Source organism: Ochotona princeps, chromosome 2, assembly GCF_030435755.1.
Source record: "Ochotona princeps isolate mOchPri1 chromosome 2, mOchPri1.hap1, whole genome shotgun sequence".
Lineage (NCBI taxonomy): Eukaryota > Metazoa > Chordata > Mammalia > Lagomorpha > Ochotonidae > Ochotona > Ochotona princeps.
In genome coordinates, this window is record NC_080833.1 from 123207694 (window position 1) to 123234309 (window position 26616).

At 39.1% G+C, this 26616-nt stretch overlaps 1 protein-coding gene across 1 annotated transcript in view; it reads right to left on the minus strand.

The window, feature by feature from the left end:
• Nucleotides 1–4414: 4414 nt before the first annotated feature.
• Nucleotides 4415–26616, minus strand: part of KIFAP3 (kinesin associated protein 3) — a 150405-nt gene continuing 128203 nt past the window's right edge. The window contains exon 21 of the mRNA XM_058660626.1: nucleotides 4415–4616. Coding sequence (XP_058516609.1) covers nucleotides 4508–4616 — 109 coding nt within the window. The 3' untranslated portion in view covers nucleotides 4415–4507. The remainder of the gene's footprint in view (nucleotides 4617–26616) is intronic.

A 26616-nucleotide genomic window follows, 5' to 3' on the forward strand; every position in this document is an offset into this window, starting at 1 on the left:
GGGGACACTCCAGCTAAGTTGGAATATCCATCAATGAATGCAAGTGCCAGTGTAATGTCCTGGGTTGAACATGGCTGCCAACTCCCTTGGCATGGGTGGGGCCTAGGTCGGGCGGGGGGGCAGGCTGGTCTAGACTCCAGCACCTACTGATACATGTAAGAGTCAGGGTATGTGTAGAGCAGGTTAGGTTAAGTCTTGGCTGCTGTTGAACCATGACAGAGCTGTGTCTGGGTACAGACTAAGTGCGGATGGGCTGTAACAACCAACAATAAGAACTGGAAAAGGTATGGGCTGACTGGGCAAGGATACCATTCCTGCCAGAATGACAGATGGACAAAGTCTACCTGGGCCAGGAACCCACCGGTATGTGCAAGATCTGCCACTGGGAGGAGAGTGGATAGAGCAGTTTGGTGAACCCCTCTGTCAGGTTGCATTCCCTGCAGATATGTGCAAGAACCAAATCAAGCAGCATCCCAAACCAGATCAGGTTACAGTAACTGCCAGCACACATGTGGTTCAGGTCAGGGGGTGGGCCAGTCCAGGCAAGTTCATAACACCCACTTGCAGATCCAACAACTAGGATGGGGTGTGGGAGGGGACAAGTCGGGCTGCATCACCAGTCAGTTCACACTCGAGCTGGGACTGGGGGATGCCTGGGAAAGGCTAGGTTGCAGAGCCAGCAGCACAAGCTGGAACTGGGGGCAGGTTGAATCGAACTAGGCTGTTGTACCCACTAGTGGATGCTGAGGAAGATGAGCCATGTCAGAATGGAGGTAGTGGTTGCCAGGTCCGTGAACCATGGGGTGGAGGATCCAGTGGGACCTGGGTATCCTGGCCCAGGTCATTGGGCCTGCCTGCTTTGAGGGTCTGGGTCTGTGGGGGATCCAACATGGCCCAGGTCACCTGACTCAGGTCCAACTGGTTCTGCACAGTGTAAAAGATGGAGTGCTGGACGGCAGACCATGGTGCACATGGAGGACATGGTAGCTCACTAGGGCCTGCAGAGGACATCTGGTACCATAGCAGAGAATGGAGAACAGAACATATGGACAACTACCTCAGCCAAACAATGACAGCAAATATCTGGGCAATTGGAGACTATCAGGTCGATGGTGTCAGGCAATGGACTTTGGAAGGGATTCCTCATCCTTAGATCAGCGAGACTGATTGCATTTTGAAACTACTGCATCGACCTGGGCAGAACCTTCGGAACATGTGCCATTGTGACCCTGGGCTGATATCGGGTAGCCTTTCCCCGTCCTCAGGTACCGGGAGGCTGGGTATGGCCTAGCCTCTTATCTCTCCCCTCCCCCCAGAAATGAGAAGAAATAGAAAGCTTGGAAACAATGGTCACACCCACTTTCTCCTAACTGTAGATCCTTCCTACCTTAATTAATTAGGTAAACATCATCTGAAAAACAAACAAAACTGTGACATTTGGTTGATAATCAAATGTGAATTTAATCAGGAGAGGTCAGATATTTGACTTAATCTATTGAAAGTATTTTAAAAAGTGCCCAGAGGAGAACACTTGAGACGCCTTCCAGCCCAAGGCTAAAATGTTTTGTTCTGTCACACTAAGAACTTCATTCTCCCTTATTAATGTCTAGCAAAATTTCATCCATAAATAATGCAATGATAAAATAGTTTATGCAGGAATGGAAAGACACCAATTTCTAAAATTGTGGAGTGTTTTTTTTTTTGAAAGATTTTATTGTTATTGGAAAGCCGGATATACAGAGAGGAGGAGAGACAGAGAGGACGATCTTCCATCCGATGTTTCACTCCCCAAGTGAGCTGCAACGGGCCGGTACATGCCGATCCGAAGCCGGGAACCAGGAACCTCTTCCGGGTCTCCCACGCGGGTACAGGGTCCCAAAGCCTTGGGCCGTCCTCGACTGCTTTCCCAGGCCACAAGCAGGGAGCTGGATGGGAAGTGGAGCTGCCGGAATTGGAACCGGTGCCCATATGGGATCCCAGGGCTTTCAAGGCGAGGACCTTAGCCGCTAGGCCACGCCGCTGGGCCCTAAAATTGTGGAGTTTTAAAATAATTTAAAACATTACACATGAAGGGTCTGTGCTCACCAACTTCAGTGAGTCACAGCCTGGAAATACTGTACATTTGGGGGCATGTTCTGTAACCAGTTCATAACACGGGAGGGAAGTTAAAGCTATAGCCTACTGCTCGGCTAATGTCACTTACATGCATTCATACTTTTTACATATGACAAATAACAAAGTGAGGTATTCAGTAGTGAGATTGCTGAACTGGAGGCAAAGGCACAGGATGTGCCACAAGCGACATACAGAAGTATGGGCAAATCATTCAACCTCTCTGGCTCACAGTTGTTTGAAAATTTGAGTTGTGGACTGTCGCTGTAATGCATTAGTTAAAACTGTCACCTGGATGCCCACATCTCATCTAAGCACCAGTTCACTACTAGCTATTCCACTTTGGACCCAGCTCTCTGCTACTGGGCTGGGAAAGCAGTGGGGGATGGCTAAAGTGCTTGGGTCCTGCACCCACACGGGAAACCTCATGGCTCCTGGCTCCAGATCTGGCCATTTGCAGAGCGAACTACTGGATGGAAGACCTTTCTTTCCCTCTCTTTCTCTCCCTCTGTCTCTTTAACACACCTTTTTTTTAAGCTGCTCAACTCTAATATTTTGTTGTTCAAACACGAACTTCAACAAATAGATGTTTTCAGGAGGATAAATTAGGTTTTGAGTACAAAGGTCAAACCATATCTTAGATTTATGTTCCCCGAGAAGCGTAAGATAATTCAGTAGACATAACAGGCAATGAAGGCAGTAAGTGTGAGGTTGGGCATCTGGCTACTGGCTAAGCTGCCAGCTGGGAGCCCCCACCCCTTATGAGAGGGTCTGAGCCTGAAGTCTAGGTCCTGCTCCTTGCTGAGTACCCTGGGAGGCAGCCGGTGATGGCTCCTGTACCGGCTCTCTCCCTACACGGCAGAGCTGGATTGAGTTCTCAGCTTCCCACCTCTGTCTGACTCAGTCTGTGCGGGAGTCATTCAGTGGAGGGGAGATGTGCCCATCTGCTTCTCAGTAAGTAAACAAGTACCCCAAAAAGTTGATTCTATTTACCTTTTAATGTGACAGGTATCTTTGCTAGGTAGGTACATGTATCTAAGGTCTATTACAAAGGTTCAATTTTACTACTCTGTGTTTCCAATATAAATTAAACCAAACACTGCAGTTGAATCAAGTGAGGTTGAGGATTCGAGGAGAGAAGGCTTGTCTTTGATCTATGTGTTCCCTTGCATGGCAAGTGATCAAGACTGTCTGGATTATAGTTACTTTATTGGCTCATTTGCTTTTTTCAAGTAAGAAAGTTCAATATTATACTAGTAATATGAATTATTTTCAAAACCTATTATTAACCATCTCTTTCTTACTACTCAAACTTAAAGCATAAAAACAAATGTGGACATTAGGCCTAGTGTTTGAGAAACCAAAAACATGTGTAGTCCAGATTGGAGTCCTTAGTTTTAGTAGCTGATTCTAGGTCCTAATTCTAGCTTCCTGCCAATGTGGACCCTGGGTAGGTAATGTTGACCCAGGTATGGCTCAAGTGATTGGGTTCCTGTCACCCGTGTGGGAGACCTGGATTGAGTTCCTGGTTTCCCTCCTGGTTTTAGCTCAGCTCTAGCCATGTGGGTATTTGGGTAATAAGCTAAGAGAATGGAAGCTATCTCTCTCTCTCCTAAAGTAAAGCAAATGGAATTAAAAAAAAAAATCCTAAAGCAAAAGTGAAGTGAGCAAATGGAAAGTAGGTACCTGGATGAGTGAAAGAGTCTATCTGTTAGGTTCCCTAAATGTAACTTTCAGTTAGCCTTTTGTAACTGAAGCACTACAAGAAGAATCAAAGTTTGAAGTGCAGCCATGCTCCATTTATACTAATTGTTCCAGGTTTTTGATATTACGATTAGACATGATAGCGAATGAGACCATACACATTTACCATCACTATGGTATATGTTCCATGAACTCAAAGTTAATAACTCGGGAGGGATGTTTTTCAGACATGCAGCATGAAATAAAAATGATGATGTTCCTTGTGAAAATTTTAAAGGCGACACTCGTACTCCATAAGCAGGAAAACAGAAATCCGTATAGCTGCTAATGAGACGCATTAAACATATGACTTCACTCCATATTTTATGCTTCTTTTGAATAGAAATTAAATTAGACAATGCACATAATACAGTGTTTTCCAGTCCAGCAGCTTGTCAGCATTCACTTTTGAGTCTCACGGGAAGCAGTTACGCAGCATCCAGAATGTGGCCTGCTGAGCGAACGGTGTCAGAATCAAGTGTGCTTACCAGAGGGCAGAAGGGGTCGGGGGCTCTTCTGTGGCTAACAATGTGGAAACAGAAAAAGAAACACACACCCACAATAGTATCGACATGCATTATTAGGCCAAGTTTCAAAGTTAATGCGAACCACACAGATTTCCTCCGAGTACGCTTGGGAAGGGATGCTGACTTTATCGAGATCCAAAGCCGTAGTAATAGGGCTCATCAGGGCGGAAGCCATAGGCTGTGGCGGGACGTCCAGGGATGCCGACTGGTTGGCCAAAGCCATCCATTCCCAGGCTGAAAAGAGAACAAAGCAGGACAAGTCAGGTCACAGCACAGGCCAGGTAGGAGGCCTGGGATTGTATGCCTTTAAGAATCTCTTCCCTAGCAGCCACAGGGATTCATGTGGACACTGATCCTTAATAATGTAAATGTATGCAACAAAAACTCTACTTGTAAGTGCATGTTAAAAATACAAGAAGCTTCTATCCTTGGATAGTGCTGCAAACAAAGAAGAACCAGATCAGAAAAGGTTTTGCATAATTAGGTATTCACATAGGGCTCTTAGGCCAGAAGATGAAAAGATTTGATTTGCGAGAAATGACCAGCCATACAGTGCTACGAAATGACTAAACAAAAGCTTTAGCAAAGTGAATTTTGCTATTTCTATTAAAAATTATTTTTCTTATGAAGACACAGGAGTAATTCAGTATTAGGAAGGACAGGCAATTCCACTTTAGTAATGAGCCCTTTCTCAGGGCCAGATTGTATCAGGGACCTATGAAAGAACATGATGAGGAATTCTAAAATATTTAAAAATCAGCCAGATTTGATTTTTTCCAATATCTTTCTGGTTCCTCAATTAAAATGCCAAATATTAGGCTTTTTTACTGAGCAACTGCAAGTCCGTCACATATTTTGGCTCAATTTATCCTAAGGGAATAGCTGAAGACTGAAGAAAAACTACAGTTGGAAGGATAGCCTGAGGCAGACGCACAATTTATTATAATTACAAAACTATTCTTTCATCTGCTAACAATTCAAATAGAAGAAAGTCCATTTGTTAAGGTATTTTTTTTTTAAGGATCAAGACATTATCCAGGATTGAGGAAAATGATCATTTGTCTTGCCAGGCAGGTATGACAGCTGTGACATGCTCATGCATGGTTCATGCAGCGGATGCCAGAGAGCCCGATTTCCAATCCAAGCAAACTGCTTACCATGCAGACATGGAAGCTTTGGGGAAAAAAAAAATGCATATTCAAAGGATCTGAGGCTGAGATCATGCTACATGGGTGAAAGGTATTTTTTTTTTACTAGAAAAAAAAACAATATATATTTTAAAAATTCACACAGGCAATGACTTCCTCTCACACTCACGGTGAAGTTGAGACAATTAGAAAACAAGGCTATGAAAACGTTAAGATTTTACGTAGTTTGTGCACCTGTACGCACAGGTGTATATTAAGACAGAACAAGAAGAGTGACGAATCATGATACATATAAGGCATTCTGCTCGGACGGCTTTAAGAGGGGATCAGAGTATCTGAAGCCGCAGGTTAGCGTTTGTGGCGCATCATCATGGACTAATCAATTTTTCCGATCCTTCTAGAGCAAAACCTGTGGCCATCCTGTTTTCAAAGCTGGCTGTAACTTTTGACTGTTTTTTTCTTATTTTTTAAGTGGTGAAATGAAAGCCTTTCTTCCTACTTTAGCTCCCTGTTAAGTGAATAAATTTGTGGTGGTGAGAAGTTTAATTCTAGACTTGCCAAAAGATGTTTTGGTAAGCAGTGGAGTCAATGAACTCTAATTCACTCATGACATACACTTGTGTCCTTAAAAATCAGAGGAAGACTTGGATGCTGGGAACTTTTCTCCTGAAGTGCTAATGTTAATAAATATTCATGTATCTAGAAGGCGGCTCACTCATGGAAGGGTTGAGTATACAGCTTGCGGATTGCAACTTGTTTTTCCTGCACATTTCTAACTATTAATTGTCTTCAGCCACCACTTACATTTAGCACCTATTCTATGTCTCAACAGCAGTTAGACCTGCATTAAACTCAAGCTGATGTTGCCCCTGTTTATCTAGATGCGATTTCTCTCAATGGTTTAGAAACAAGATGGCAGGCACCTAATGGGTCAGTGAGGCACCTTTAGAGAGAACAAGACACAGAGACCCTTTGAGCAGTATCAGCGTGACTGTAGCTAAAGGTGATCCTTAGAAGAGTTTGCCAGCCATGATGCCCCAAACAAGAAGCTTCTCAGCTGCAGTGTTGGGAGGATCAACCCAAGCAGTGCCTGCCTGGGTGCTGTGTGGACCTGTAACAGATCAGGGATGCCACAGCTTGTTGGAGAGTCCGTTCTGAGTGAAGGGGAGTTAGCAGGATCTGAGTGTGAAGTCATTTCATGTTCAAATTGCAACTCTCTTGATTTCTATAACTAACTGTAGTACCATGTGGTTTGCCAACAGAGTGAAGAATAAACTTAGACGTTACCCCATCTGTCAAATAATTGTACCTTTCATTGCAAATTAATACATGTACCATTTTTCTCTCGTTTTAAATTAAGTCAGTCACAGTCTTGGTGAGAACCTGGCACTTCTAAGAGCAAGTCTTGAACACTCAGTCTGAGTTTGGGAACCTGCAACTTTCGGCTCTTGAACATTAGTCTTTAGGGTAGTTGGTGAGGCTGTGCTTAGACGGTCAACAGGTCAACCAGACACATCCATATCCGAAGACATCGTTCAATTTTTTGAACTTTCATATATGTGTGTATATATATGAATGTACATATATATGAATGCATGTATATATACACAAATGCATGTGTATACATTCATATTTATACACACACATATATATCATTTGAAAACATTTACTTTTTTAAGGGAGGAAATTTGAAACTGAGTTTTTTATATGAGCTTTTGTGGAATTATCCACCGTGTATTATAGGTAAACTTGCTGTGCCAGAAAGGAATAACAAAAACATTAGGACCAAGTTGCAGAGTATTCTGATATAAGCTCAGATCCTTTTGTATTACAAAAAATTAGCTATAACTATTTAATTGCTATATTTTAAATTAAATTCGCTCTTAAATAGTAGGGGTTTCTTCAATTTCTCCTATTGGGTTCTTTTATAAAACAGTAGGAAAACTGGGCTTTCTGATCTCTAGACCTCGGAGAGAGATTCTTCACAAAATTTGGATAGTTAACTCTGCTTTCATCCACACGATAAGGAAGTAGCCTTCATCACGTTAAGTCTGATTCCAAACCAACAGAGCCTAAGCCTAAGTTTTTCTTCACACAGAAGCAGATATATTCGTTACATAACCTTCTTCTGGGAGGCGATCGGAATCATGAACATTGAAGAACAGCACAGCAGCAAAAGCTGTGCCTTCCTGATTCTGGAAGGCAGATCCGGCAGCACCACAGCCATCTGAATGGCTTCTGGACTCTGAATTGAGAGAAGCCACGCTGGGCTTGGGTGCTCTTTGTGGCCACCTGGCTTCAGGTAAGAGGTTAGGAGTTGGCTGTCCATAATGGAGATTTGGTTCAGCCCCCCATGTGAGTGCCTTTGTATGTAAATAGACTCCTGACCCACACAGAAATTCTGTGTTCCTCTGCATTGGCACATGTCACGCTTCTTTTTCCTTTCACAGGACCAGTTCCTAAGGGTCAACCAACTTTTCTTCTCAATGTTTAGTCGCATATTTTGGAACTTGCAGTGACCAAAATGCAGACTGTTTTCCCGAAAATCCATAATCCTAGTCGAGAGAGAAGGATTATTGTGAAATAACTGGGAAGGATAAGGCCAGCAAACCAATTTACTATTAAGTTTATGCACCAAAGAATAATGCTTCTAGAAAAACCTAGGGAGGAAAATGATGAATGTTCCAGGATTGAAAAATCATACATAAAATTCAATAACAAATATAAAACCAAGTCCAGAAACTGTCTTTAAATGAATCTGTCTAAAGATCTAACTAAGTATCTAGTAAGCAGAATTAACTTTATCTCATCTCCATGAGGCTCCAAGTACACTTCAGCAGCATTCACAGGGACTCTACACTGGGGATGATGACGCAGAGACACGCAATCCGATATGGCAGGGACACGCCACATGCACACATTACAAGGACACGCGCCAGCCCTCAGGCTCCCAGCCACTGCAGTGCCAGGGCTGATACGCCTGCAGGAAGGGAAGGAAGACACCTACCTCTGGCTGCTTGGGCGGCTTAATTAGTGCATGTTTGTGAAGCACTTTGAAATCCTTGGATGAAAAGTGCTGCATGAGTGAAAAGTATCATCATTATTTTATGCAAATTAAATAAAAGCAACACATTCTCTTTTTAAAATTGCCTGCATCAGCAATACAAATGAGGAGAATAACGAACTTATTAGGAGTGGATACTACAAAAAAAATTAAAGTCACATTCTTTTCTTATAGGCTCATGGAAATCTCGAAAACATTAAAAAAAAAAAAGGTGTATGAAACTTCTGCTCACGCTCTCCTTGACAGGTGTCTCTGGCTCTTGCTGGCACTTTCAGAAACGTTGTGCTCAATGCTCAACTGCTTGCCAAAGCGCCTTATTTCATTTATAAATATGTCCAACTATTGGAAGGCTCTGGAGTAATCTGATCTGAATCTCAGCACAATTACCATTACCCCTTGAGCCCCTATAAAAAGGCTACTTGCTCTTCTTTTTAAATTCATCGCCATGTAATACCGATACATTTTATGGGGTATTAGGTACTATTTCAGCACATGTGTGTTGCATAATTAGACCAATTAGCACCCCCATCCTCTGATCCTTTGTTCACAGCCCACCAGCTTCTCTCTACCAGTTCTTTATTCGATACCACTATGAACTGGCTGCTTGTATCTACATGTGACTTGGCACCCAATATCCAACCTCTCTCTGCTAAGTTCATATTGACACTTTATTAAATTTCTCAACAGCACAGAGAACATTTGGTATTTATCTGTGTCTAGTTCATTTAAAACAACAGTCTTCAGTGTCATCCATTTTGCTGAAAATGTCAGGATTTCTTTTTTACTGGCTACGCCACAGGCTGGACCCAATTTCTTTCGTTTATAACTCAACCAGCTTCTGTTGTACATGTATGCCATGTTTTCTTTATTCATTCATCCATCTTCAGGCACCTACGCTGATTCCTTAACTGCGCTGTGAATAATGCTGTAATGAACATGGCAGCGCAGGGATTTGACGTCATTTGACTGTATACCCCGTGGTTATATGTTAGTACTGTTGCTTTCTGTCTATACAAGTGTCTTGAACTGTCACTTCCATTGTTCTCAGATTTGTGACACGCCTGATTGGGGGGGTAAAGTGGTGTGTGGTGTACACTTGGACTCACTTCTGTAGTTTCTGGTCTGCCCTGTTTTAAATGCCGCGACCATGCTATTTTCTCTGGTTCTACAGTATGTCTTGAAATGAGACACATAATGCCTCCAGCTTTGTTCCTTTCATTCAAGACTGTTTTTCCTAATTTCGGGGTCTTTTGTACCTCCCTAGGAATTTTAAGAATGAGTGTTGTGAAGAATATCATTGGTATTTGATGAAGGTTGCCTTCCCCACATAAGTTAACCTGGATATTATGCGCATTTAAATAATACTAATTCAAAATGGGAAGCCTTTTAAGCTCTTGTGTCTTCCTTTTTTTCACGAACGTTTTACAATTTTCCTTGTAGAGGTTTTTCACTTCCTCAGATTGACTACATTGTATTTAAACTTTTGGGAGCTGCTGTGATGGCAATGCTTTAAAATAATTTTCTGTTACGGATTTTTTTCTCTAAGTTTATTCATTTCTTTACTTGATAAGCAGAGTTACAGAGAAACAGAGACACCGAGTAAGAATTCCTCTCTTTGCTGGTTACTTCCCAAAGAGGAGTGGCTGCCAGAGGAGGTAGGAATTCCATCCTGGTAGTCACTGTCAGTGCAGGAGCTTGCGTAGCTGGTTATTTTCCTCTGTTTTTTGAGCTATATTCTTGGGGAGTGGGTTTGGAAGCCAGTAGCCAGGACAGGAACCAACACTCTGATCTGGGAAGCTGACACTACAGGCAGAGGCTTAATCTGCTGTACAAAATGCCAGGCCCACTACAGATTTTTGGGTGTTGATTTTGTATCTTGTAATCTATTACATTCATGTATCAGTTTTTCTAATTATTCCTTGGCAACCTGCTTCCTAGCCCCTGCTCACACAGTTCTTGTGATTTGGTCACAAATATTTATCATCTGAGCTTTAAAATTACTTTTCCTAGTGTTTATCTTAAAACGGAGAACCTGAAATTAACATCATACTTACGATGCAGACAGAAAGCAGTACAAAATATAATGAGGTGCTGAATGAGATTACTATGTTTGACTCTGTACTACTGATGTAGGCTAAAGTTTTATTGATATTAAGCAAAATGTTAGAGTTACCACAATGTTCGCTAACGCTGTGCGTGTGCGCATATACAAATTTCAATTTAACTATGATAAATTTCATTTTTTCTTTGTATTTGTATGTGGGGACTGTATTGTTCCTAGGAGGAAATATTTTATGACTATGTAAGTCGGGAATAGTGATTTTTCCTGACTACCCCCCCTTTTGTGTGACTCACAAAGCAATCCTGAAGGTTAGGGTTCCTAGTATGTTATAAATTCTACAAGTAACATTAGCTTTCGTATGACTTTTTCTGAAAAGTTTTAATCTATGTAAGAATGATTCGTTGTTCATTCATCAGTCTATCCATCCATTCGTTCATCTATTTAGCATAAAAATGGATTGCATCCCTATATTTCTACAGAATTTTAGGTAAGTATAGATTTTAGAGCCACTATAGAAAAAGACGTTGTGGTAGACAGCAGCACAGTGGGAGATGAGCCCTGAATATACGCTTTGGAGCAAAGGGTATGGAATAATATTCTGGCAGTAACAGAACACTGCAGGACCCAGCGTGCCCACACATTCCTAGGACTTGGTGGACACATGGATTTCATAGAAGATGTTTTGATTTCAATATATGTTACTTCCAGAATAATGCTTTATTTATCATCTTTCTCTTACCAGAGAATGTAAGGGCCACGAAGGGCAAGAGCGGTCTTAATTATTGCCATATCGTTAGCATGAATATGCCAGGAAGTGGGCATATCAAACACAGTTGGAATGGAAGAGTATGAAGAGTATGAAGGGAGAGTCTTCAGTGAGATCTCACAGATAAAAAGCAGAGGATTCTTGACAGTGAAGCAACCTGAACAAGACATAGTGAATGTGTGTGTGTGTGTGTGTGTGTGTGCGCGCGCGCGAAGAGTAACACACACTTTTTCTGGTTCAGGTCTTGCACGGGGGCTCGTCCATGGTTTGGAAGGGAACGTGTTGACTCTGTGGTTTAGAAACGGAAAGGGGACTGAGGGTACAGTACAGAGAACATTAGGGCACCACTACACACACTCATGATAAGCAGTGGAAGTTCGCAGACGGATGGTAGAAATCACAGTTATAGAATAAGATGCATTTCACAACAAAGAATTGTTGTGCTTTCTCTTTACAGTTCAATGTTTGGCTCTATATTGGTTAGGGATGGAGGATTAAGGGGAAGAACTTAAAAATTCACTGAAATCTTTTTAAGATTATAGTTAACAGGAATGAAGTAACTTTTTTACTCGTTTAGCATGGAAACAATTAACTTGGGGTTGTAGTAATTCATATAGATAAAATCAGATTGTGTGGAAGCAAACATTGCTAAATGAAATTCCTGCAATAAGAAGAGAAGTGTAAATCAAGTGCCTATAAAAACACTTGTAGAATGTATTGTTCTAATAGAAATGAATGTAATTTACAGAGTCACCACTAGATGGAGAGCTTGTCTTACCACTGAATACTATGCAATCAATTTTAAACTTCTCAACACTGGAAATTTGGTAGAATGCGGCTTCCACTGCTTCCTCAGATAACCAATGTTCTCTTTCTCTCTCTCTGTCTTTTTTTAAATATGTGAAACAATTTTGTTGGTGCGAAACACGAGCACTTGTAAGTTATATTCAGAAACAATTTCTGAATGCAGGAGCCTAAGAAAATTAAAAGATGCTGATTCTACTGGACACTGAGAATGACAATAGATATGCAGATTAAAGCACTCTAATTATAGAGTGTCTTCTGAAAGTTCGATGAACTTAACAATGGCTTCTTTATAAATTTATGCATGACTGTATTTTAAGTTGTTCAAAGGAATTAGCACTCGAACTTTCATATTTTTGAGAAAAAAATTGAAGAACAGGTGTTCTTTCAGCGTTTCACCAATATAAATTAAGTTGACTTGTCATTTTCATTTTGGTTTTCTGTTGCTAATCTCCCAAGTGTATGATACATTTTTCTTTTATTGTGATGAACTAAGTGGCTAACGCCTACTGAAATCATATTTTACTGAAATCCAACTGGGTATTTTTTTTTTTAAATAATAGCAAAATATACTTGCAATTTCAAGCATTATCTAGAGGTTATTTAAATGTTTTCTTTTTAAAGGACAACTGTGAACCTAGGAGGGGAAAATACCATGCTGGGGACAATTTACTGTATTGAGATGCTTCGGATAAAAACTCATTAGTACTGATAGCGAGGGCTTGTATAAAAATCTGATTTACTCCAAATGTTGCAGAAATTATATTTCACTGACTTTAATCTCACTGATTTTATTCTATTCTTGTCATCTACTTTAAATTGTTTAACCCATCCTTCAGATTCGGCCTCAGTGATATTTCTGACATTGCAGTTGGTATTTTTTATCCCAGGTTATCACTGCACTGCGCTTTCCACTAAAGCGTAGTTATCTTAACGACACCCCTCTGTTAACTCCAGTTTTGGGTGTCCTAACACTTCTGCTCTTGCGCCTGACTTTCCTTCAAGCTGATTCTTTTGACATGTTTAATCATGTGTTCTGGATCAGTTGGCATTTGAGTGGCGGAAGTATTTCCACAGAGAATTTTTGATCTTGAGTCTAATCTCAGGATCCTGGGGTTTCACTGTCCTGAGGCAATCGAAATGGCAGTTTGTCAACTTGGAATCCTCTGAACTAGCCGCTCAGTTATAAATTCTGAACTTATTCCATGTGAACAGAACAAGTGAGTGGTTTCTCTGACAGGTGATTATCTTCCACTATGTGGGCTTTGGGACAAAACACAAGTTTTGGCATGTCGTCTGGGCTGAGAATTTAAATCATTCTAGTCTTCAAATGTTAACAAAAAAAAAAAAAAAAAAAAAAAAAAAAAAAAAAAAAAAGCAGCCTGAAGTAGATTTGTATCGGGAATTCTGCTAGATTTTCCTGTACTATATAATCTGTATCAACTGCAATATTACTATGAATGGTTCTTTTTATTCTCATGCTTTTTTTTGCACCTGAGGATATTTCCTGTCTTCCTTGTGAAGTATGGGATGTATTATAAATTTTCATTACATTCTGTCCGCCACTTCCACATATCCATACAGGAAGGTGTTCCTCCAAGTTAACTTACCATTTTACTCTTACTTCTCTATACACTCAAGGAATATTCTTTCCTTGACTTAAACCTGGCTTTCATGAGGAGAAGAACAATTTCTAAGAAGTAACTTGAGCCATTTGCATGTTTAATTCCCCTTATTTGTACTTATTAACAACAAAATAATACTGCAGTAATGTCAGGTGCTATTGTCAAGGTGAAGTGAACAGTGACAAGAATCTCTGATGTTATCAGGGTTTTTACAGCAATGATTTCATGAGGGTATGCCATCGAACCATCTCTAACTTTCATTTGTAAGTGTAAGGAGTTTCTGAAACTGGCAGTTCTGTAGCGTGAAGCAATGCCTCATTTCACACCATGAAATGCTAAGGGAGGTTACTGAGTAGCTTAAATAACCCCTGGGTCAGTACACTGAGTCATTAGCACCTCTTTTAAATAATTGTTTGTCTGTTACTGGTTCAACATTTATATAATCTGTCATAATACCTTGGTTCTTGTAAGGTAGAAAAATGAGTGCTGTAGGCTTAAAGCAGGGCCTATCATAAGTAGCAATATTTTCTCAGTGAGAGCTGAACCATACGGTCTGGTACTGAGTGAGTTAAACCTGAACACCACAACTAATTACTATGTAATGCTAACCTTAGTTGCTGGTTCATTTTGAGACTCTTTAAAATATGAACTGTGTATTTTACCCCTATGCACTCTCTTAATGATTTGTTGTTTTAGACTGAAATCACTTCCAGCCATCAGTTATACTCTTGGTCTCTACATATGCACTTCTCCAAGCACAAATATTTCTTTTTCCTATTGGTCTGCCAGCCCTGTCAGAGCAAATTTCACTTTAAACTAAATGCTATGATACTTAAAACCTCTTGGATTACTCAGGCTGCTAGTGTGATCTATGACCTTCCAAGAATGACAGCTGAACTCTCCAATTTGCTTAGACTGCTCGGGGGGCTCTGAAGCACATGCCAAACGGGAAAATGTTTCTGATGTTGAACAGACAGGAGAGTTCTTGCTGGAGGTGGGAGCGGGAGAATATTAAGTACTGAAAAATACTAATGAGAAATGAAAAGAAACCAAGCATGCTGTAAAGACGAAGCCCTCAAACATGATTCAAAAGCTCATGCCAGGACGAAAAGTTCTTCAGCTGGACGAACGAGTTAAGATAGGAATAAACGGCTTTTAGTTACTGTAATTTAAGCACCACCACAACCTTCAAGTTGTGAGATACTGCACCGAAGTGAGCAAGTTTCAAGAAATGGAACAGAATTCCAAACTGTCTTGAGTGTTATACTAAATGGACTCTATCAACTTTTGATCTTTATGAAAGACTGAGATGTGACATGTGAACAAAATCAAAGAGACAATATGATGAGCTAGTAGGCATGCTACCCCTATCAAAATGATCTCTCACATGAAAAAGAAATGTCAGGTTTCTGCTAGAGATCATGTCTCCAAAGTGCTTAAACATTTGGGGAATATTCTGTTGTAGTTTGGACACTTTTCATTTTCTCTTACTGCCTTACGCGAGAGGTAGCAGATGCCTGTCCTTGAAAAACTAATTAAAATGTCATTATAATTTTTTACTAAACAAAGAATACTTAAAGTCCCCATCATTTCCTATCCATTTGTCTCAATACTTTTCAGGTGACATACTGGCAAGTAATGCATTGCTCATAAAAATCAAGCAGTGGTTAATAAGTAAAAAACATTTTAGAACTAAGTCTATTTTTTTTTAAAGTTAAGGACATGGATATGATGAACACACACCATCTATTTTCACTTACTCACAGGGGTAGAGAGAATAAGACGGAGCGTGTGTGAGAGAGAGAGAGCAATCCATAGCCTGGTTGCTGTCTGGATGGCTGCAATATGCAGGGGCCAGGAACTCAATCCAGGTTCCTCCCCTCATAGAAGGGACTTGAGCCATCTCTGTTGCCTCTGAGGGGGAGGCATCGATAGGAAACTGCATCAGAAGTGGAGGGGCCAGGACTTGAACCAGCCTCTCCAATATGGGATGCTGGTGGCTCAAGCAGAGACAACGGTTACCCCGGTCGCCTCAGAAACTACACTTACACCTTGAACGTGCAGGCAGGAATCTCTACAGCCGCCTAACTCTATCGAGGGAAATGACTACAGTAATAACAATAGATAAAAACAGCTAAGCATGACAGTTTGAAAATATGATTCCAGACACAATTCATAAAATTGCAAATATACATATTGGGCAGTGTGATTTGAAACTTTTCAGCCTGTAATTAATCTCTGTGATAACTACAATTCAAATACTAGAGTTGCTTACTGTCCTCCAAAGCATTTAGGATGTCACAGTACTGTATTGTATTCAGCACTAGAACTGACACTAAAGCAAATCTCTGTGTCTATCTCATTAGCTTTCTTGGTCCTGATGAATACATTTAAGTGGGTATATTATGGATATATTTAAAAAGATAAATTTATTTTTCTGCCTAGGGATAAATTCAGTTACAGATTAGTAGAGATAACATATTGCTGTTATCTCTTTCCACTGAGGAGCTATAGCACTTTGGGCAGACAGTGTTGATATCAGGCAAATTCAATGTTGGTTGGAATATAAAAGTACGCGATTCTAACAACTGTTTTTTGGAATTGTGTCTTATTTGTCCTATTTTAAATTAAAATTATTTTCCAAGTGGCATTAGGAAACAGTATACTTTTTATTTATCACTGATACACATTGGCATTTTCCTCCCTCATTTAAGCACTGGCAATTAAGCTTATCGCATTAAGCAAAACTCACATAAGAATGAATTTACCAACAACGTGTGCATTGTATTAAGGTTAGTGGGGCTGCAGTTAACTGAAAGCTAGAATATCTGGATGAGACTTCAGTCCCTACTGTTACCGTGTATATTAAAGTTTCTTTGTCATAAGCTCCTTCTCTGTGAGCAATGGTTGTCTCTTTTAACATCTATATTCCTTCAGGTTGTATTTTCAAGTCTCTTGTAAGAACAGTAGACACCCTTTTAAGTATATATTTAGTTTTGTTATTGTTATGACATGAAAATCATGTAACTCTCACTAACGCTGCTTAGGAAATTCTGGCTTCTGCCATATGATCAGCAGTTAAGAGATATTCTATCATACTTGGCATGCTTTCTGTTTGCCTTTATAGGATTCTTGCATAATTCATAGAGATTTATGCCTGCACACAGACATGCTAATTGTTATTGCACTCAAGTATTGCCATGGTCAATCATACTTGCCTTTTACCATACTGAGACTGGACTGCTTACATAAATAAGGTTCTCCAATCAAAACCTTTCAGACTGCATGCCATGACTGATGTAACTGATATAATTTCCTCAGTCACGAAACACTAGGAATGCCTCTTTACACTTTTTCATCTTATTTCATAGTAAGTTTTTTTTAAGTAGCAAATCAAGGGCAATGCTTTTGGTTAATCTGATGCAAATCATCAGTTCCCCCATTACACACATTCCTATACTCAGGTTTACTGCCAGTGTTGGCCTTCTTCTTTAGAGAAGTGCACAGGTCATGAAAACTTTGAGGGTGGGATATTTTCATTCTGTGATATTCGTTGTCTTTGGGGTTGTGCCAGCTTGGCAATCTGGGACTTATAAGCAAGTATGAGCAATTATGGGAATTCTTCAGGGAGGCAGGAATGTACCATGCATCTGTGAGATTATCCGGCTTTTACGCAGTACTTCAAACCAGCATATGGGTGTATCTATGCTGTTTCAAGAGTGCAGGAAAAGCAATAAATATATAAGGTTCCTATTTTCCAGTGGCCGAGAGTACCCCTCTTCCACAGATTTTGAGGAAAAAGGCAAGATGAGACTAAAAGAAATTGAAAAAAGTTTCTTTTCTCTTTAGTGTTTACAAAGAATGAGGTAAATTAATAAGTTCAATATTTGTAACAGCCTTAAAATCCAGAAGTCATTAACAACAAACAAACAAACAAACAAACAAACAAAACCTCCCTTGAGACTTCTAGGAATTCTTATTTATTTATCACCTTAAAAGACATTCAAGGGGCCCTGCATGTTAGTCTAGTGGCCAAAGTCCTTGCCTTGCATGTGCCAGAATCCCATATGGGTGTCAGTTTGTGTCCCAGCTGCTCCACTTCCCATCCAACTCTCTGCTTATAGCTTGGGAAGGCAGTAGAGGATGGCCCAAGGTCTTAAGACCTTGCACCCGCATGGGAGGTCCTGAAGAAGCTCCTGGCTTTGGAATGGCTCAACTCTGGACATTGTGGCCACTTGGCGAGTGAGCCAGCAGGTGGAAGATCTTTCTGTCTCTCATTCTCTCTGTAAATCTGACTTTCAAAAAACAAAACAAAACAAAACAAAAAACAAGACACTTCAATATGAAATCTGAACACCCATGTTTATACAAAGAGATGGGTTTCTTGCATCTTTTTAAAAAGATGAAAATTTAAAATTATAGCTGCAGTATAAAAATTTACTTGCTTAACTGTGTTCATGGAGGTCTCTTGTCATTCTTTCACTTTTGAGGGGCTCTAGATTAGCCATGGATTCTGCCCACAAAAATCTGGATTTATTTTTAAGACTACTTTGATTTTTTTTTTCTCATAGGTCAGTAAGAAAGTGCTATGATTTTTGGCTGGAAAACCTGAAATGGAAACTGTTTATAAAAAGTGAGGTATATCAACTTTAGTTTCTTCTACTCACAGCAAATAAGCTAAAGATACATAAATATTTTGTGTAAGTTAGCATGGAATGCCAAGTTATATCCATAAAAGAGTAGCGACTCAGAAAATCACAGATGATGGTCCTGTGTAATTGCATTAGAAACAACTTTAATCACGGGCACAAGAACCTATCTGTTGATGGAGCTTCTCTAACTTGATATGAAACCAGAGAAATGGGCAGTTTCTCAAATACAGATTTCAAATATATCCATGTTTAAAAGCAATTATAAAATTTTGAAAATCATTATTCTCAAATACAAACAGTAGCAGCTGGAAATAAATTCTACCACAAAAAGTCCCATTTGTCCTTTGAAGTGGTCTGAATCTCATCTCATTCATGGAAGTAATGAGCAGTTGCATGGATTACCAAACAGTTTGGTGCTACTGACGAAATATTGCAGATTAGCCTAAATAAACTACATGCCAAAAGAAGATAGCCCATAATTTGCCTTTTTATAACTATATTATTATTCATCTATTAATCTCCATTATCAAATGGTCAATAATTAAGATTACAAATTTTAAAAATAAGAAAACTTGATGCATATAAGCAAATTCTTTGTATTCTGCAATTCTTCCATTAAAAAGTTTTAAGTATTTATTAACAGGTTAGTGTTTAAGGAAGTTAAATGACTAAAATGTTTTGTCACTTGTTTCCCTGGTAATAAGTATGCATCCCTGTGTAAAAGTGCTTTTCCACTCTTTATTTGTTGAATATTGTGGTTAGTGGTACATTAAGCCTGTGATGTAGAATGAATTGAAGTTATGCTATTTCAATATTTAAAGGAACACAAAAAGAGTGTTGGGAGTGGGGATGGGCGGGGAAGTTGAGGGAGGAAAATTATAGTTCGAAAAACAGAAAAATATCTACATCAAACTCTAACAGAATGATTCTCTCAATCACCGTAATTATTCAGGTTTGATTTTGTAGCACTGACGTATTTCTAGAGTGGCAACAGCTCCACTAGAAAGCCACTACCAGCTCCTCTCTGGACCAATCCTTCCAGACTGCTTATTGTTAGAACAAGGTAAACTCAACTCAAGTGAATTATCAGACCATCAAAGTATAATGTTGTATGAAATCTGTTCTGTTGGTATTAATATAAAAAAAGTACAAGCTTTAATAAACAGCCCATCTAATTGAGAGGATGCATCCCAGTATGTTTCTTTGTCAAGTATTGCATGATTTAGCGTAAATAGACAAAAATCTGAATTCACTTATTTTTTTCTAGGAAAATTCACTACTTCATCTGATTATATAGTTTCTGTAAGACATACAGATTCTACAATAAAATATTAAAGATCTGTAATTTTTGTGACACAGGTAAACTAATGAATTACAGCATGTCAAATGGCATGCTTGCTCCCCTCCGCTACCAGAAAATAAAGGTAAAAGGGATTATTATTTTGGATGTGAAAAAAAATAAGAGAAAAGTACATGGTATTCCCTTCTAAAGATCACTAATTCCATTTTTCCTAAAAGCTGAAGACTATACGGAGCTGCTTCAGATGTGTGTTTTCTTGGGAGTGTGTGTGTGAGTGTGTGTGTTTATTCGGTGCCTGTGTGTGTGTGTTTGTGTGCGCATGAGTTTGTTTTGGTGCCAACAAAGTTTGCAATCCAGGCACATGAGTATGGAGGTATGTACACATCACAAGATGTGGAATAACACAAAAAAGAGGCACTAACAGGTAAAAGACAATGTTGTCCAAACACTAGCAATGTATTTAGTATTAATGTTCTTTCTAATACTCATAATACTATTGCCCCCTTTTTATTTTAAAGACTCATTTTTTTTAATTGAAAAGGCACATTTACAGAGGAGAGATGGAGAGAGAAAGAGCTTGCATGGGCTGTTTCACTCCCCAAATGGCTGCAGTGGCCACAGCTAAGTTCATCTCTAGCTCTCCCTTTCTGGTCCAGGGTCCCAAGGCTTTGGGCCACCCTCTACTGTCTTCCCAGGCCACAGCAGGGAGCTAGAAGGGAATTAGAACAGCTAGACATGAACCGGCACATACATGGGATGTCTGCACTTGAAAGGGGAAGATTAGCCAACTGAGTCACAGAGCAGGGCCCTAATATTGTCCTTAAAAACCGAAAAAATGAATAGAGCTGGAGTAAAGAGTAAGCAGGATGCCTCAACTCTTCTCAAAAAATTGTATTTTGGCCCTGAACGATTAGTTTTGCAAAGGGAAAAGGAGTATTTCTTACTGTTCTTTGTATCCCTATATCTATCTAATCCAGCGATAATTAAAAAGATTATGAATAAATGAAATTTTAAGCATAGAAGAAAATGTTAAATGCTTATCTTTACCTTGACTGTATAATTACTTAAGTTCTATAGAGTTAATTTAAAATTGCCATCATAGCAATACTAAATTTTCGGATATTTTGTGATTAAGACAGAAACAACAATAAAACTTGTTATATGGCATTATCGATCTGTCTGTTACCAACAGGTCATCAGTTACAATCTGGTAATAGGAGGGGAACAAGATCAAGGAAACCTTTTACTCATTTTTACTTATGGGGGAGGATTTGTTATTACAGAACTTGATACTATTTGCAAACAAAATATAATAACATTCTTATTACAGCACTATCCTCTGCAGATAGAGTTTCAAAAACAGAAAAAAAAATTCTCACTGATGATTAAATATGCAGTCATTCATCCTGGAAAAACAAAATAAGAAAAAGAGACTTAAAACAAATCAGCAATGAGACCGACTGAAATTCAAATCATGTGACTTTTAAATACTTGTCGATTCAACTTTTTCTATGAAAGATTTATGTTACAAACATATGAACGCTGAAGGAAAATATTTTACAATGGTAGTCAGCTGGATATTGCTATTATGAAACTAATAAGGCTTTTAATATTAATTGTATTCTCTCTTCCTTTCTTTAAGCATATAGGCTTACGTACAGTGATTAGAGTCCTGGTATCTGCGTGAGATCCTTCAGAGAGATCCAGCTCCCAGGACTCCCACCTCTTCCCTTGCAAAGGGTAGACAAAGAGAACTGGGCTATAGACCTGAAGTAACCAGCATTTGAATATGGAAGATCAGGGGAATCATCAATAAATAGCAACAAGAAAAAAATGGAAAACGTTTTAGGAGGAAAATTAGGAAAATCGGGCATTTTGAGAGCTGATAGAAGCTGCGAGGCCTAAAGCACTGTAGGAGCCACAGCTGAGAATTGGAGACGAGAATGGCCATTGGGTTTGCCAACACAAAGGCTAATGGTAATTCTGACAGGACTGGAGAAGATGAAGAGTGAACGGAAGCCCTCTATGAAGTTTTGCAGAAAGGAAGCAAAGAGAGAAATGGGCAGTGGACAGAATATAACGGGGTAGGGAGTCAAATAGAGATCAATTTTGGAAACTGCATATCATGTTTCCATGCTGATAAGAATGATCATTAGAGGGGTAAGGAATGATGACATGAGAGAATCCTTGAGAAGGAAGGAAAGGGAGGCTGCAGAGAGAAAACAGGCTAATAGAAAAATGGAACCTTCCTTAATTTTAACAAGAGAGAAGAAAGCAAGCTGAGTCATGGATTGGCTGCTGGGAAGACAACTTGGGCTAGTTGTTACAAGCTTTAGTTTTCTTAATAACTAAGTCTCTTTCTGTTGTAAAAATTCAATTATTTAAGGTCTGTAGTACATAGTAATTAGCATTTTTTGTGAAACTCAAGAAATATATATTTGTTAGTGATGTCATTATTCTTGATCATCATTTCCCAGATTGTAAAGAGAATCAAAATCATTTAAGAACTAACATTTCAAATAGTATACATCTAATGAAGATCAAGCCTCAAGGCGATTCAAGCCTTGTATTCTTCCTTCTTTCCAATAATTTCATTTAAAACCATACCGGACTTCATATTACAAAAACAAACCCTCCTAAGAAGTTTCACTTGAGTTGTTTGTTTAAAGAACCCAACCAAACTTATAAAGGAGTTAATGCTTACTGTAAATTTTCCTGGGGATTTTCAAGTTCAGAATTTTGGAGAGATTTAACGTTAAATCAAAAAAAAAAAAAAAATCAAATCATGGACCAGGTGCTCTGACATTGTTTAAAATTCTGTTTTAGCTTTCATCTTTTTTCCCTCATGTAAACTATGATAAAGCATTCCAAGCAGATGCAGACAACCTTTTTTTGAGAACAATAATTCTACAGAGTACAGGCTAGAATTTCAAAGCTTTGCATTTTTACATGACACTTAACACCTTCTGAAAAGGGTCTAGGCAGCTGAGTTCTGTGCCCCCTTCTCCTTTAGAAACTTCACTTCCGTCTGGCTTTCCTTACTGACCTAACAGCTGGCATTTAAAGACAGACCTTCTATCTTATCAGGAGGTGGTCTGATGCTACTGTCTTCAATTCTTCTGCATTCTCAATATACTTTCGTTTATTGCTTTTATGACAGTTTTCAGAGAAGTGAATAGGTGTAACTGTTGAGTTAGCCCAGCATTTTTGGCTTTTGTGAGTGGAAATGATCTATTCTGTGAAATCAGATGGCTGTAACTATAATTTCAATGGAGAAAAACGAGACGCTGATCACTTAGTTTTACATATTTCATGTTATAATATTTTTTATTTTCATATGTATATATGATCCATGTAAATGCTTAACAAAATAAATTCATTAATAACTGTCATCCCAAATGGCCTGCTGAGAATTAATGCTTTTTGAGTGTGTCAGTGTGTTTGGAGGCAATCACTTTGTTTTGAAAATTTAGGAGAAGATGATACAGAGAGAGATAGACACACAGAAAGGGAGAGGGAATCATGACAGTACTCTGACCTGTTAGTCCACTCTCCTAATGCCTGCTAGGGCTAGACAGGGCTGAAGCCAGGTGCTTGGAACTCAAGCCAAGTAAGAGCAGACAGCAAGCACTTAAGGCACCTACTGCCTCTCAGAGTGTGCACTAGCAGGTAGCTGGATCAGAAACGGAGCTGAGACTGAACTCCAGGAACTCCAACATGGGGAGGGATATGGAGTGTCCTAAGTGGTAGCTGTGTGCCCATGGCAAATGTGTGCCTCCTGAGAATAAATTTCTTGAAAAGAGACAAGAAGTTGCTCAGTTCTGGTTTCCAACCACAAAATACGGCAGAACAAAAGTAAGGAATCAGCATATTTAACATTCATAAACTGAATGAAAGCATGTCTTGAGACAAAAAACTAAAAAAAAACCATGAGATTTTTCTATGCATCACTGTGAACATATATTTAAGGTATAAAATTCAAGTTCTTCAAATGCAACTGAGTCAACAGAAATTTATGATTTTTTTAAAGCGTAAGAACCCACTGGGTAACATGGTTCAGTGGACATTAATATTACTTTTAGCTCTAAAAACAGCATTCATAAACTAGGGATCGAGATTTTCAACATTGTTCAAATTCCTTAAAACAGTATATCATATTAGTAATCAAAAGCACAGAACAAGGTCCCGTGGAGTGGTGCTGCATGCTAAGCTGCTGCTTGGAAATCCCTCATCCCATATCAGAATGCCAACACCTCTGCTTCCCACCCAGCGCTTGCCTGACGCATCCCACGAGGCAGCAGATGGTGGTTCAGGTGGGCTGCGCTCACATGCAGACCCGGGTGGAGCCGTGGGCTCCTGGCTTTGGTTTGGCTCAGACTGGGTTGTTTTGGCCATTTGGGGAGTGAACCAGCAGATTGGAGATCTGTCTCCGTCTCTGTCCCTTTCTCTGTCTTTCAAGTACATGAAAATGAATAAAAATTCCTTACCAAAGTGTATCACAATGTTCTGATTCATTAAATAAACTCTTGATGTACAGATCTGTGCTGAAACTATCCATAGGACATAACCAGAGAAACAAACCGGTTTATTTTATTCGAGGGGAGAGGCTGAATCTTTCCAAAGCACTGAACAGATCAAATCTGAATCTTAATGGTGGCATTCCTGCATGCCCACAATCCTTTAGTCCCACTGGGATGAGTACCTCCTCTTAGTTCCTTAACATTCTAAATCTTTCTTCCAGGTTGGCCTTGCAACCATTTGACATGACAAAGTAGGTCACTTAAAAAGGAAGAAAGCCCAATAAAATGAATTACAAAGACAACAAGATTAAACTGATTGCACTGTTTTCATACATCCAGCAGAAATTCTGCAAATATGTAGTTGGCTGTGGTTTGGCATTTAACAGCATGTGATCAGTAAGGAGGAGGAAATTTTATTCTCATTAACTGTTGCAGATTTACTGCAGTGAAAAAGGGCTATGTAACCCGAGATGTGACAGTACAGAAAGATCAAAGCCATGGACTGGAAACTAAATAAACCCTCTGGCTACTTCCTGCAAGGAAAATTCACTTTGGCAATGTAAAACAGAGCCCCGTTAAAAACTACTCTTAGTTTTATGAGCTGTCATAGCAGCTCAAGTGGTTTGGACTGGCTGAGTTTAGAACATTATATTTCCTTGTTTTTGTCTTAGATACCTCTATAAGCAGTTTTATGGACTCCCCCTCCCCCTTTTGAGAACACAACAACAAAACCCTCTTTTCTTTTGGTTGAAAATGAGAAGGTAAGCACTAAGCTTATTAAAATGGGTAGGTCTTCATTTGCACATTCCTTTCTCATTTACTACAGCTTAATATTTTTCACCTTTAGATTTATTTGGCAATATAAATTTACTTTAATAATTCATCTACAATCTGTACAATTCCTATTCAAAATAAATGCAAATCAGTTTATAGAGCCCACATGGCTTATATCTGAGGCTGAGTTATTTGTAATAGCACATCTGGAAGGACTGTGGGCAAAACTGAGAATACAGGAATTAATGCAGTATTTAAAATCTGTAACATTTGAAACCTAGGTTTCATTTTTTTTTTTTTTAACTTTTAGGGAAAATACTTCTGCAGCAGACACTAGGCCTAGCAGTTAAGATGCGGTTAAAACACTCGCTTCTCATGCCAGAGTGCCCAGGTTCTCATTCTGGCTCCAACTCCCCATTCTAGCTTTCTGCTCATGCGAACAGTTGGGGGCAGCAGGTCATGGCTCAGATGACTGGGTCTCTGCTGGCCATATGGCGAATCTGGCTGGAGTTCCTGGTGCCCCGCTTTGGCCTGGAGTCTAGCTTTGTCTACTGGAGGCCTCTGGGTATTGGATCTAGAGAGTTCCCCTGTTGGTGGGTTAGTCTCAATCTCTCGCTGTGTGTCTCTTAAGCAATAATAATAAAATGCATGAAAACAGAAAAATTACGTAGCTCAATATTTTAAAGAAGAAAATTTTAATAACTGCTCATATTTAATTCATATTGTAAACAAGCAAAATACAGATAAAAAGAATAAGCCACCTTCAACAAGTAAATTCAATCATCATCATATCTGAATTTGAACGAAATGAAAGATGACATATTCCATTTTCCTGACTTTTTTGGAGAAGATTATGAGTCAATTGCAAACATACTATATTCTCATTAGTACATGGAAATAAGACTTTATAGTGGTATTTTACATTTTATTTCCTTATGAAACCACATTTCTCTTGAAATAACAACATTTCCTAAGTAAAATATGTCATAAGGACAGTCATCTTTGCATAAGGACCTTTCATTTTCTATTGATTAAAATTTGTAACTAATTTTGATGCCTGTACACGCAACAAAAATGTGACTAATACCAATAAAAAATGTACAAACTTTCACATTAGATCATTACTCCTAAACAGTGGTGATATAATTAACTTCTGATTCCAAACTAGATTAAGTTCCATGTCATTTGTTGTAATATAAAGCTACATTGTTATAAATGTGTTAACATTTTTATATAGCACCTAGTCCTACGTGTATTACCAATTCTATTTATAGACTCAGGTTGAATTTCTTCTCCTAAACTCCTAATACGGTGAGAATGAATTTCACTTTCTTCGATCCTCTTTGGATTTTATTTATAGACAATGTACAAGCCTCCAAAAACTGCTCAGATTAGCAGAATTAAAAACACTAACTTGATGTGGGCGATCCTGTCACCAACTTGTCCTGTTTCCAAGTTTCCAAAGGACAATAAATCACTCCAAGTATTTTTCTACAGAGAGGCCCATGGTTTCTCCAGG